At 41.3% G+C, this 13,676-nt stretch overlaps 1 protein-coding gene across 3 annotated transcripts in view; it reads right to left on the bottom strand.

Moving 5' to 3' along the window:
* tsnare1 (T-SNARE Domain Containing 1) overlaps positions 1-13,676 on the bottom strand; it is a 115,614-nt gene that overhangs the window by 86,050 nt on the left and 15,888 nt on the right. For 2 of the 3 annotated variants that reach the window (XM_028426093.1, XM_028426095.1), the window contains exon 2: positions 4,445-4,556. In XM_028426093.1, the coding sequence (XP_028281894.1) occupies positions 4,445-4,529 (85 nt within the window). In that variant the 5' untranslated portion in view covers positions 4,530-4,556. Of the gene's footprint in view, positions 1-4,444; positions 4,567-13,676 lie in introns of all 3 variants that reach the window. The other variant, XM_028426094.1, reaches the window with a different exon arrangement.

The following is a 13,676-nucleotide window of genomic DNA, read 5'->3' as shown; positions in this document are numbered from 1 at the left end:
TTATTTCTGTAATCAATCGTTGCAAAGTTGCAGCCACAGCATCCTACCTGATTGCACTTAGTCTTTACTTTGGACCTTGTAGATAATGGGCTTACTCCTCCACATAACTATTTCAGTCCACCCAGTTCTTTGGAAAACCCAACAGGCCATCTTTCATTAGAAGGCAGGTTGGGTAGCCAATATCTGTCCCTTTAGAAGGCTACCAGGCTGGCCCTGAAAGCAACTGGAAATCTGCATTGGATTGGAGGGCAGCGTTAGCATTAGGGATGCATCAATCCAACTGGATATCTGACATTAAGACAGCTCAGTGCATCCCTAGGTAGCATGTTGGTAGACCAACTTTCTAAGAAAAAGTAAACAGTTGCGCTTCTCCTCATAGGCCACCATCATCAAACAGCTGTGTGGACACAGCTTGTAGCCCGGCAAGATGGATGTGTGTGAGTCTGTGATTGCATGAATCTTGTTAGCTGACTCACGAGGTGTGGCACTACATTTACCAAACTTTTATGCCAGCAAAGCCAAAGTGATTCAGGAGCTAATCGTGTCTAATTTTGGCTATGCCACTGTATACATCTAGTGGCAGTGACCTACAAATCAGAATATTCTGAGTTATTTTAGTTTAGCCTTAGATAACTTCAGACTAATTCTCTATTAAGGATAAGAAAAATAAAAACGTTAACTGGTCTCAAATGCCTACAAGGTTTTCAAACATATCTGTCATATCTGAATGGAAGGGATTTGAGTGGACTAGATGCAAAAAAAAAAAAAAAATAAAGATGTGGAAAAAAAAGTCTTTAAACTACATTTAAAACTACAAATTGTAGATATGATCATCCTGTGAAAACTGTGACAGCTAGTATAAGCAGGCGTTTCAAGCTTTCATTTTTTTTAATGCAGCATTTATTAAAAACAGCATACGGTGCATCGATGTGTATTGATATTAGAACAGTATCATCCTGTCATCCTGAATGAGACGCTGGCAGTGACAGGTCTCTCTCCTCTCAGAGCGCCGGGTGGAGGGTTGAGAGCTTTCACCAGGAGAGGGAGCAGAGAGATTAGCCTAAACGACAGCTCTATTAGAGACTTAACCTGGGCTTTGATCATTTCCTGAGCTCCCCTTCAGATCAGCCCGAGCAACAGACTGCAAATCTGACAGGCTCCTGCTCAACCCCACCCCCAAACCCCCACTTACTGCCCCCTTCCACAACACCGCCGTCACTACTCATATCCCACATAATGTAGCCAGGCTTCACTGTGATCAAAGACCCCCTTTCTCTAGCGACTGAGGCTCCCATCTGTCTGCCCACAATACAGAAGAGATGCTGGCTGCCAGGCTGAATGAAAGGCACATGTTTGAGTACAGTATTCTAGAGTCCACAGACACAAAGCATGTGTGATGTTTGTTTTTTACTCTGACACATCTTCCCATTCTCCTTCACACAGCTGAACAGCAGCATAATGACTTGTGCCATCGACTCACCGTATGAACATACATTTGTACTAGAAAAGCATGAATGTGGATTCATTTTGGTGCCAGCTGGCTAAATTGGGAACATTTGACAAATGACCCAAGGCTTTATTCCTAACAGTGGCCCCTCGCCATTTTTTTCCTGATCTGCTTTTTCAAGAGTTTGTAATTACCTCACAACACATACATGTTCTTTTACAATTACCTCAGAGAGAAACAATGGAAAATCAACACATAAATCACAATAATTGTGTAGGAGGAAAGAAATAAATGATCTGCAAAATAGCATTCACAAAACACCATGCAACAATAGTGAAGTGCATCCCTGCAGTGAAACATCCGTTTGAATTTAGCATTAGTTTCTGCTGGCATACCTGCTGCTTTGAACCAAAACAACAATGAGGGCTCTTCAGGGTTTTTCCTGCATTTCAGACACATTTTATGCCGCCTCCAGCCTTTTCACAAAAATCAGACAGCTGTTGTTACCAATACAAACTGTTCTTGAAGTGTTACAGTGGTTGTGTTTCTGTGTCGTAATGACGATGGCCAATGTAGTGGCTCTACACCAGGACAGGTGCTGCTAAAACTGCAGAAGAAGACGAAAGCTGCAGGGGAGACATGCTAGTGTTAGGTCGCATGCACGTCAACTTCACATTTCTTCACTCCGGTGCAACTTAAGGTGCATCTTAACTTGTGATTCTGCTCATCTCCGTCTCACTCTCGGTTTAGGAACAAAAAGCAACACGAGATACAAGTACACACTAAATAAAATTAAAAAATTCGACATAGTTGAAGTAAGTAGTAAATACTTTTTTAAGGAGAGAGATGCTCCGTTGCCTGCCGTAAGAACTGCCAGATCTAAAACTGTGAATGTGCATTAGTGTGTAAAGGTCTGTGAGGGTTTGGCTCACTTTTGAAGCCACTCTCAAGTAGACTTGGGTTTGTTTTTTTTCCCACCTTCATCTCTCAGTCCCATAGGTTTCCCCCTTGTATTAATTTTGCCAATTAAGCCCACCTAGAAGTGGATGAAGGCCTGTTAGGGACCTCCATCCACTTCCAAACAAACTGGTGCAAATTGGCTGAATTAATATCGCACTGCAGAACAAAAAAAAATCCAAACAAACCAAAACTGCAAAGTGATGCCATGCTAAAATCCATGTGATATGAAAGCACAGAAGGATCACTGTTTTCAAAGAAAAAACATGAATTATTATTTGCTCCAGCAAGTCTGCACTGTTTATAAATTCAGATAATAAAATATATGTCGTAAGAGCTGTTAGATCAGACTGTGACATTTCCATATGCTTTCAATTTTCACTGTTCAACAAATAACCCCTGACTAAAGCAGGACTCCGGTATCATTTTGTTCTGCATGCATATTATTTATACTATTATGCATACGCATATTATTTCCTTGCAATAAAAAGACACAACAATCACCAATTTCATTTGTCATCATGATGTCAAGGAGACAGGGATATTTTCCTTTGAATAAGTGACTCTACAAGCAGTGTAATATTCCATAATATGTTCATCAACATCTGGCCAACGTATAGATCATAAATCTTACCTTGTCCATGTTACTGGATTAGACTTTAGAGTAACTAAAACTAGTTCTCCTCTATTTTTCCCATATGTTTGTTTTTAATTAGTTACTGATGGCTGAAGAAAAAGGAAGTCGCGTCACAGTCAGCAGCTAATGGAGCACCCAAGCTATGAAAAAGACAAGGGAGGAGTGGGATCAATGTGAAAGAAGGAGGTGGTAGTTTGGGTGGAACAACAACAACAACAACATGGCTTCACCTCTCAACTCGTACTGCAGAGGTGAACTGGCAACTCGCATCATTTTGGCTGATGACCTCAGGAGTTAAAAACATTTCAAAAAATACAAACACACATTTGTCCTGCCCACCAACATGAAACACTGGTGGCTAATTGTCGCCACCATCTATTCATCTTCAGCTCAGTCTCCATCTGTCTGTCTTCCTCTTCCAACCACACACACACCTCCAGCTTGGTTGGGAACATGTTTAGCCTCGGGGGTTCTGTCTTGCTCCTTCCCCATTACAAGGCTAATGAAAGCACTGAGGGGATCAAATCCAATGAAGCTGCTTTTTCGCACTGCTTAACCCTCATGAAAACCTATGACCTACGCACGCACACGCACACACAATAACAGTAATTTACACTATTTATTTGTGCAACTTTTTACATGTAATCATTGTACGTGAGTATTTTTACTCCTGTACATGTGGTGTTGATTGCTTGAATTATTCATTTCTTTATGAATAAAAATGTGTTGTGATGACTGGAACACCTGACACTAATTACCTGCTTTAAAAGTAGAGAGGGTGACAACTACGGGCTTCCATGAAGCTGAGGTGTTGACATGTACCTGTTATTAATAACTTTAGTAAATGTTCTATTGGGAGTAACTGATATGACGCTGGTACAAAATTCTACACAGAATATTTTACTGCTTTTTAAAATCTTTATTCATACATTATTTGGCCTAAAATATCTAAGATAATCATTTAGATGGATTAATATAGACACAGTTTTAAAGCACATTAAGCAGAGCTAAGATTAGAGACTTGGATAAACATTACAAAGTCAAGTCAGAGTGCTGAGGGGAAGCCACTATTTGATACCAATTTTTTTACTCTACCCATTGTACAAAAAGGAGGATTATGTAGGAACACACCCACAACCCTCCCTCAGCTTTTGGTGTAGTGAAGCTATAAGTAGTTACTTCCTTGTACTGTCTATAGTTTGAAAAATCAGATGCTACTTTCCAATCTTGCTAGCTTTTCAGAAAAATACTGGTTTTAAGGAGTCATATGAATAAATATAATATGATTACAGTAAAAAAAACTGTTGATGTGTATTTTTTAACTTACCAATTTAAGGTGACATTAAGATAGATATTTTTTTGAAAAAAAAAAAAATAGGTTATGCTTGAGTATTGGGACTTACCTACTGGCTGGTAGCCCTGCCTCGTAGGACCTCCAAATGGGTTACGAGTGCCAAAGGAGCCTCCATCAATGGACCCATATGACATTTTGTCTGTTGTTTGGTGGCGTGGCTGCTGCAGGTGCCTGAGGAGGAGAACACATACAAGAGAACACAGTTTATTCCCACTTTGTTTTGGCAGTCAACAAAATGAAGGCAGTCACAGGGCTGACAGTATGTGCAGAAAGGACACATGTCGTTGTAGATGTAAACTCTGCACAGGAGGCATGAGTGAAGGAGGCTTACTGAGCACCTCTGACTTTGACTTGAATAAAAAACCACAAAACTTAAAGGTAGGGTAGGAGATTTTGAAAACTCAGTGAGAGTCAGCCAGATTTCGAAAGTAAACACACGCCCCGTTCTCTCGGAGCCACGCCTCCCAACCAGTCTGTGACTTCGGCCATCATGCACGTACCTCTCTGGTGTGCGCAGAGCAGGAAGAGAGTGACAACCAGCCAACTAAACGCGCAGGGGTGCCTCGCAGGATTGGCTGATGTTTTTAGCGTTTTATAGCTTCCACAGATGATTCATATTCTTCGTTTTAAAGCGAAACTGCCGAACTAATCGGTTGCTATCGGATTGTAAAGAGAAGTTACACTAATTTAACAAAAAGTGCATCAGAATGAAATCTCCTACCCTACCTTCAAGACACATCCTAAAGTCTAGGTTTAGCAGATCCTAATTTAGATTAAAAATAAAGCTGTCAGTGCAGCACTGAAGAGAAACATGCCAGCAGCACCATGTGTACAACAACCTGCAGCGATTTCTCGAGTACTCGAGTAATATTCAAGGGCAAAATGCATCGACAACTAATTTAGTACTCGATGACTCGTTAGTGACGTCATCGGGGATGATTCTCTCCTGGCGTAACGTGATGATCAGCGTTTTGAGTGCAAGAGGCCCCGGGTTCGGAACACGGGTGACACACACACACAGAGTTTTGCCGCCGGGCATGGAGGCGGTCGCGGGCTGAAGCAATGACACTGCAGCGGCCCAAAGCAGGTATCCACCTGCTGCTAGATGCAGCCGTATCTATGGACAAACTATGACATTTACGCGTGATCCGAGTACTCGAGTAATGGCAAAAATAATTGCTGAGTATCCGAGTATCAAAATACTCGTTTGTTGCAGCCCTAAACCACAGGTAATAAACTGTTCATAAAAACTAACCTGAGCATGATCTGCTCTGATTTTGAGTGTTTCTTGACTCAAATATCATTCAAGGGAGCAAACAATAATCACTGATATGAAACATACTCAAGTTATAAATGGGGTATTAATAGATTTTTAAATTTCACTCCTCTCATTCCATCTGTGAAATGAAAATCAGGTGAACTATTCCTTTAAAAGAATAAAATCCTCAGTAAGCTGTTCTTTTGTACAATACAGCCTCTGAGGGGTACAAGAGCGAAACACTGGAGCCATGAAAAACATGCAGAAACTATGTACCCATTGAGTATTCTGAAGTCAGCCTCTTTAGGATGTTAACCCACAAACCACTTAAACAAGAAGAGGCGCAGAGGGCACTGAATACTAATCTGAATGCTGCAGAAAAGGTCAAATCGTCATATGAACATGTGTTTCACTTGCGGCCAGAGACACACAGATGACACTCAGATCAACAAATCTCTCTCAGTGCTTCTACCAAAGGTCAGAATATGATAGTGGTCAAGTGGCCAAATCTCCTTCCTCAACCGTGAAAGACAAGCATTCAGACAAGCAGGAGAATGTGATTACACTCCAGAGTCACTCCGCTGCCCATTGTAGTGGTGAAGCCAGTGAATCCAGCGTATAGGAAGAGGCATTATGGGTACAAAGCGGGACGGAGGAGCAGCCGGAGATTGGGCGTTCACACATTACACGGGAGGCAGATTCACTGGGCCACGAGAAGGTTTAATCCGATTAATTTTCATTGAGAAGGGAGATTAATTACTTTTGGCAGTCCATAAACAATCTTCACTCTGCTTTATTTCAAGCCCAATGACTGCGCCTCACATCCCTTCTCAACACGCACCGCCTCCATCCACATGCAAGGCTCACCCTGAGGGATGCACATCCGCACACACTGGAACAACCCTCAGCCGGCCATCACAGAGTGAAAACAAGTGAAAGCTGATGTCATTACTGTGGCGAGGAAACACTAAAAAATTGGGTGCATTGCTTTGCCATTACTCATGCACAGGATGGCATCATCCCCGGTGATGTCATCAGAGCTTGCCCTGTCCAGTGCAGTTTGTCACTGAGGGCAAGCGCTTCAATATTTACACTGGACTGCTTCTGGCCTATATATACACGTTCAAATTCAGGCACATTTGACTTATGTTGTCAAAAAAAATCTAGAGTAAGAAGCACATATTTCCTCTATTTAAAAAATAGTTCCATTTCGGTTTGACAGCCACAATCGTGAACTTTCTGGTGGCCCTGGAATGCACTAAATTAATGATAAAAATTATTACACCCATTTATTTGACGTCTCAAATAAAGATAAACATTTAAACTACAAACATTCTGTTAAAATAGGGCTGGGCGATATTACTTAAAATCAATATCGCGATTAATTGAAGCTTTTTCCTTGATTAACGATTAATGATCGATTATTACTTTTTTTGGTGGTAAAATATGCTCAACGTCAGCTTCGCTCATGGCTTCACTTTGAGTGAACGCAGACCAGATAAAAGCGAGCCAGTCACGTGACTTAAACTTGTTACATACTCCACTAGAACTATTGGTGGTTCCGAGGTGGCAAGAACAAAAACAAAATTCGTTTTGGCCCGGTCTTTTCATAATTCACAAGAAACATGTGTGCAGAGCTCCTCGTTCAGTCCTCCCACTGCATCGCACCCACACAGACACACACACAGGTTTTGTGCTAAATGGCAAAAGCAGCAGTTTATGAGTCTCTCGTGAAGTATGAAAAGTTTATTGTTCTTGCCACCTCTGGAACACAAACACATTTCTCTGTTCTCTGGATATGTAACAAGCTCTACAAAGCACTTTTTTCTTGTCGGTTTCGATATATTTTCGGTTAATTGCTCAGCCCTATGTTAAAACCACCAAAAATCTGCACTACTGGAAGCCATGATTTGACTCCTTTGGAAGCTACATGCTAAATTCTTGACCTTCACCTCTAACTAAAAATAGTCACTGGTTAAGGGGATAGGCAAAGCATCCATTAATGAAAGTGCAGCTGGATGTAATATGTAGAATTTGCACTGATTTTTATGCTGCCTGGCTGCTTTTCGCCTGTAAATACAAGGTTTTCTAATTTTGTTGGAATTGAGCAGCTAATTCAGGTAAAATAAAAACAAAGCCAGAAAGACTGTACTGACAGTCTATTAGATCTATTACCTATGACAATATGATTTCCCCTTTCCAATATAACTTATATCATCCTGTCCCTGACTACGATCATATTTCTCATGCTGCATATGTATTTCAATAATCTAGCCTGATGTATTAATATCTGAATATTTTACTTCCAAAAAAAAAATCATGTAAGCCCCCAGGCATTACCTTTAAAATCTGTAGCATTTCTAGTAGATCATTGTCAATGTATCCGTCTAAAAATCTAAATTTAGGGCCGAAACATATATTTCATCCCAGGGCTAATGCTGCTGTCCTGCTGATATCATTGAGCATTCCTTGCAACACACACTTTGAGGACTAATATAATTTTATCATTATATAATATAAAATAGTAGTAACTTTTATAATCAACCCAAACAATGAGGTATAAAATATTTTATGTATGCAAATAAAACTGGAATGTTTAACACATTTATATCACATACAAGAGTGTATATAAAGTATAATTCAAGTATATTATAGCAGAACATACTTTTCAGAATTCTGGATGTTTATGCTTTAGTCCTGCTTGGAAACAAAGTCATTTTCCTAAAACAAATATTGGAAACAATTTCATAGCACAGATAAAAATGCCACTTTTGAACAGGGACAGCCTTTTCTGGTGGAGGAAAATAAGCCCTAACACTGGTAAACAGAGTAGAAGTGAGGCAGAGCGGTGCGCACCCCTGTGAGACGCTGCAGGACACAGAAGGATGGTAAATACAGGCCTGGCAGGGCAGAATGACTGGATCTACAGCTACTCACCACCCCCACTGGTTTTCATTCAGTCCCCCACTCCTTTCACAGCTGTCATTATCAGCAACACAAGGCTTAGCTTAGCCTGAGCAGGCAACTGAGCAGAAATAAGCCTACGCCCTGGACACAAATGCTGCATTTATCACAAACAAGCAACGGCCAACCTGAATCAAGACTGTTTGTGTGTGTGCGTGCATGAGTGCGTGTGGGAGGGTTGGACTGATGTGGATGTGTTTGAAGGCTGATATTGTTATTTGTAGATGGAAAAATGAATACAATCAAACAATTTCCTGCCAAAACAAATGTATATGATCATAACAATTAAACCGTTGCCACTTATAGTGGTCAGGTTTTGAGCAACATTTGTGTTGCATCACACGGAAAGTCATTCAGAGAGAGACTTTGGCACTGTGACAGTGCTCATGCATCTAACATGCATCCAGAATTACCATATATATTAGAGATGTCCCGATCAGGTTTTTTTGCCCTCGTGTCCAAGTCCGAGTCATTTGATTTTGAGTATCTGCCGATACCGAGTCCCGATCCGATACTTTCAAGATTGTCTATGAATGCGGCAGATAGCAAGTCACTCGTTGCAGCAAAACGTGTGTGTGTGAGTGAGAGCGCCACGCTAAGTGATTTCAGACACGCAGCAGCTCATCGAGACCTCGAACCCAGGACCTCTCGCACCAAAACCAACTGTCATACCCCTACACTACAGGACACAGAGCCACCCTGCACAGAAGGCGTTAACTTTGAGAGCCCTAATAAATATATATCCGAGTCCTGATCGGGAGGCAACATCCGATTCCGATCGAGTCTGAAATCACGTAATCGGGCCAGATTTCCGATCACGTAATCTAATCGGGACATCCCTAATATATATCCCTAATGCTACGTGCACATTACCAGCACCTTAATAGGTGTGCTATAGTAATAACTATAACCAAGTAGCCATAGCAAACTACTGCTTGCTGTGACTGTTTTAGCTATGCTGCTTTGGGTCTATATGCTGGGGTCCACTAGCTGCAACATAAATAACATTTTTGGCTTAAAATAACAATGATTCATAAGTTATGTTTTCGTCAGGTGCAATGTATGACACATGTAAGCAACATGTCTGCCCTCCTATAGACTGAATATAAAGATGGACGACGAGGCTCCACCTCTGCCCACTGTGAGTCAGACCAATACATCTTGCTCACAGGGGCTGCCATGTTGGAAAGAGACACCAACAGCTAAGCTAACATGTCACAAACCATTAAAAGGAAATATCTGAGGAATACTTTCAGGTTGGGCATATATCCCTCCCATCCATCCAATAAACTACACTAAAACTACAATAAGACATGAGCATTTGAGCACAGATCAGCATGATAAGAACTAGCCAATAAGCCATCTCTGGATTGTTTTTTACTGCAGCCAGTCGTATATTGTTGCCTGCAGGGGGAACAATATGTTTTGGCCTCACTTCTGGGAGCTGTCACTATCAGCTATCTTTATTTACAGTCTATGGCCCTTCATCTCATTCTCTCAAATCCTTCTGTTAGAGGGGGATTTTTCTAATAAAACTGAATTGATTGCTAAAAACAGATTGGAAAATTATCAAATCTAACAAAAAAAATTGAAATGCATGCAACTAAATGTTCTTCCTTACAATATGCAACTATAGACAGGGTTCATCTGTGGACCAGTTACTGTTGGGTTTAATATTCAGACTATATGAACTGATCCCTGTTGTTTCTTAGGAGGCAGGAAATCAATCTGAATATAGAGATTACTTACCACCAGTTGAGCTGCTTAATTAAAACAAGGTGAAGCTCCACACTCTAGCAGAGAAAGTGGACACCGACTGGTCAATGTTTAATAAAAGCCTATACATCAGCTTATTTCCATAATGTCTATGTGTGATATTTGCCCGCAGCATGGGTGAAAAAGGAGCAACTACATAATGAAATTAAGCCACAGAGTGTGACTTAAGGCCTATTCCAAAGTAACCGCATTACTGTCAGTGGGCTGGAATCAAGTCAGTGAGACATGATGACCATTAACGTCGCCATGTTGTTTCTTCGAGACGAGACTGACCCTAATCAGCCGGGCTCAGTTTGACCAATCTGCTCACTCTGACATCCCAAACATCCCGATTCCCAGCTCAGATTAAAAGTTCCCTGTCTAATTATCTCTCTCACACACTTACACGCACACACATACACACAAACTGCCATTACGTGACTCAGGTCAATGGATATATGAATGTGTTAGATATGATTCATTTACCAACCCAGAAATGTCTGCTGGAATTATTCCATATTCCACAGTGTTCAGTAATGGTTCTCATTTAACCCTAATGTCTATGTGTGGCCTCGGGCAGGTCAGACGGCTCTGTGGCAGTGGTGTGGAGAGCAGAAATAGCCACGGAGATAATGTCTTATGAGGAGAATCCGACAACCAGATGACAGAAACATAGACAAACGACTGAGCTGCACAACACTTCGATTTGTGCTTTCTACAGAAGACTTTAGAAATAAAATGTTTACACATAAGGGTTTAAGCTAACTGCTAACATGCTCACAACAGCCATGCTTAACAGGCATCAAGTGCTAACACTTCATACTAAATATACCTGTGGCTGAGGAGAATGATGAATGGCAGCATTAAAGGTTTACAAAAGGAATCAACACACTGTGACTGGACCACTGGTGACCAAAGTCTGTGAAGAAAAATAAACCAGGAGGGTGTGGACAAAGGCAAGAATAATACTAAAAAATAAAAAAAGGTACAAAAACAATTCTCTTGCTATTTTTGTCCTTAATTATTGATTATTATATGCACTTGAAGTGCATTTTTAATTTTGAAAGTGAAAGTACAGTACAATGTACACAACATGTTCAACATATGGCAAAGAAAAGCACATAACTCACTGCGATAATGTGCCATTACTACCTGTTCCAGCCTTCTCCCACATGCATGTTAGGTAAACTGGGAACTTTAAATTGGCCATACTTGTAAGGGTAAATTATTGTTTGTCTCTCTATGTTAACCCTGCGAGAGAGATTTAAATGTACAGTACATACAAGCAGCCGAATGAGAGTTGTCCACACACAAGCAATTTAAGATGCACCAAGTTATCTATATGTACATATAGATAACTCTGTTATTATTTAATGTGTATACCACATTACCCGTGTGTGTGTGCAATCCATTTATCCATGTGGCATCCTTGTGCACATGTGCAGATCAGAGCAACTGATTAAAAAAGTGATTGAGGTTGTGTGATATTACACAGTATACAACACCAATGTTGGGCAAGGCCAATCCCTGTGAATGATGAGCAACTAAGTGAATGCTTTGAAAACAAAAACAAAATCTTTTTCCCCAAGCAGGGTTGAAAAGCAAAGCCAACATATTGCCAAACACTGCACTCCCTCAAGTGGCCACTTGAGGCTGCCACCAAAATGTGGGGAACCCAAACCGGAAGTTTCATTCACATTTATATACAATGTTTGGGCCAATTCCTAAAAGAGGGACCACAAATTGTAAGTAGGGACGTCCCGATCAGGTTTTTTGCCCTCGAGTCCGAGTCCGAGTCATTTGATTTTGAGTATCTGCCGATACCGAGTCCCGATCCGATACTTTCAAGATTCTCTATAAATGCGGCAAATAGCAAGTCACTGGTTGCGTGTGTGTGTGTGTCCAGAGCGGCACGCAATTTCAGACACGCAGCAGCTGATCGAGTCCTCGAACCCAGGACCTCTCGCACCAAAACCAACTGTCATACCCCTACACTACAGGACACAGAGCCACCCTGCACAGAAGGCGTCAACTTTGAGAGCCCTAATCCGAGTCCTGATCGGGAGGCAACATCCGATTCCCATCGAGTCTGAAATCACGCAATCGGGCCCGATTTCCGATCACGTGATCGGATCGAGACATCCCTAATTGTAAGTATTTCCGTAGGTTGATAATGGTAAAATTTCATTGAAACTGTGAGTGCCACTGATTCATCAACACTGATTCAAAAGCCCTACAGCTACATGTACTATAGACTGCTTGTAATCTGAGATTAAAGTGAAAAGACGTTTTGCAGATATGATGAACACAACCAAGTTATTGCTGGTTTGATTGGAAGCTTTCTGATGTGCATTGTCTGAGATACATATATGCAGACACATGGCAGATCTGTATGGCAGGATCAAAGGGGAGGATGAAAATGAAAAGGCAGTCTGTTTATGGCTCGACAGTAACCTCTTCAGAGGAGAAAGATGAACTCGAAATCAGTGGTTCTCCACTGGGAAAGTGGCTCTGCTTCATCCCTTCTTTTTATTGTCACTTTTCCAGCTGACACCGCCAAAGTTAGGGATTGCTCATGTGTGTTTACTAAAGCCTCCTCCCTCGTCCCCAGTCTGATCTCAGGCCATTCCATCAGCACTGCCTCCTTTTGAAAACAACCTTCAGCCCGAGGAAGAGAGGAGAGAGAGAGAGAGAGAGAGAGAGCGAGAGAAACACCTCTGGGCAGTGAAATTGCCTTGTCACACAAAAAGGAGTCATTATTGAGATAAATCACCCCATTCTATTCCATAACTAAACTCTGCCTCAGCTTACCTTCCTGTGGCACCTGCCATCCAGCCTGAGCCATCACATGTACTCTCCAGACTGACTGGATTCAGTACTGCCCATGGTTGCTTCAGTTTGACAAGTGTGATTTACACACAAGTCATTACAAGGCCCAAAGCTAAATCACTGTCTGCTTAAAACAAGGCAGCAAAATATGCTGCAGGAACCATGTGATTTTATTACCCTTTTTATCTTTGCACTGCTGTGTTTTAAAGTGAAAATTATCAATTTGACATGTTCACAACAACGCACAACTAGGTAGTGAGGGACAATATTCCCCTATAGACGGACTGTGGTGTTCAGCAGTGCATAGATTACTTGATCTTGGGTCTGATTTGAGCATCCACTGGTCTACGACTTTAGCCCAGAAGCTGTATTTGGGCATTTAGGCCTGCACCTCAAGGGGCACAATCATAGCTAAAATCAGAGATGACTCAAACACATCTGTGTGTAGTTTAACACACTTAATGTAAAGACATAA

This window comes from Parambassis ranga, chromosome 16, assembly GCF_900634625.1.
Source record: "Parambassis ranga chromosome 16, fParRan2.1, whole genome shotgun sequence".
Classification (NCBI taxonomy): domain Eukaryota; kingdom Metazoa; phylum Chordata; class Actinopteri; family Ambassidae; genus Parambassis; species Parambassis ranga.
Note: the sequence above shows the minus strand (reverse complement) of the source record. Positions and strands in the feature narration are given on the sequence as shown.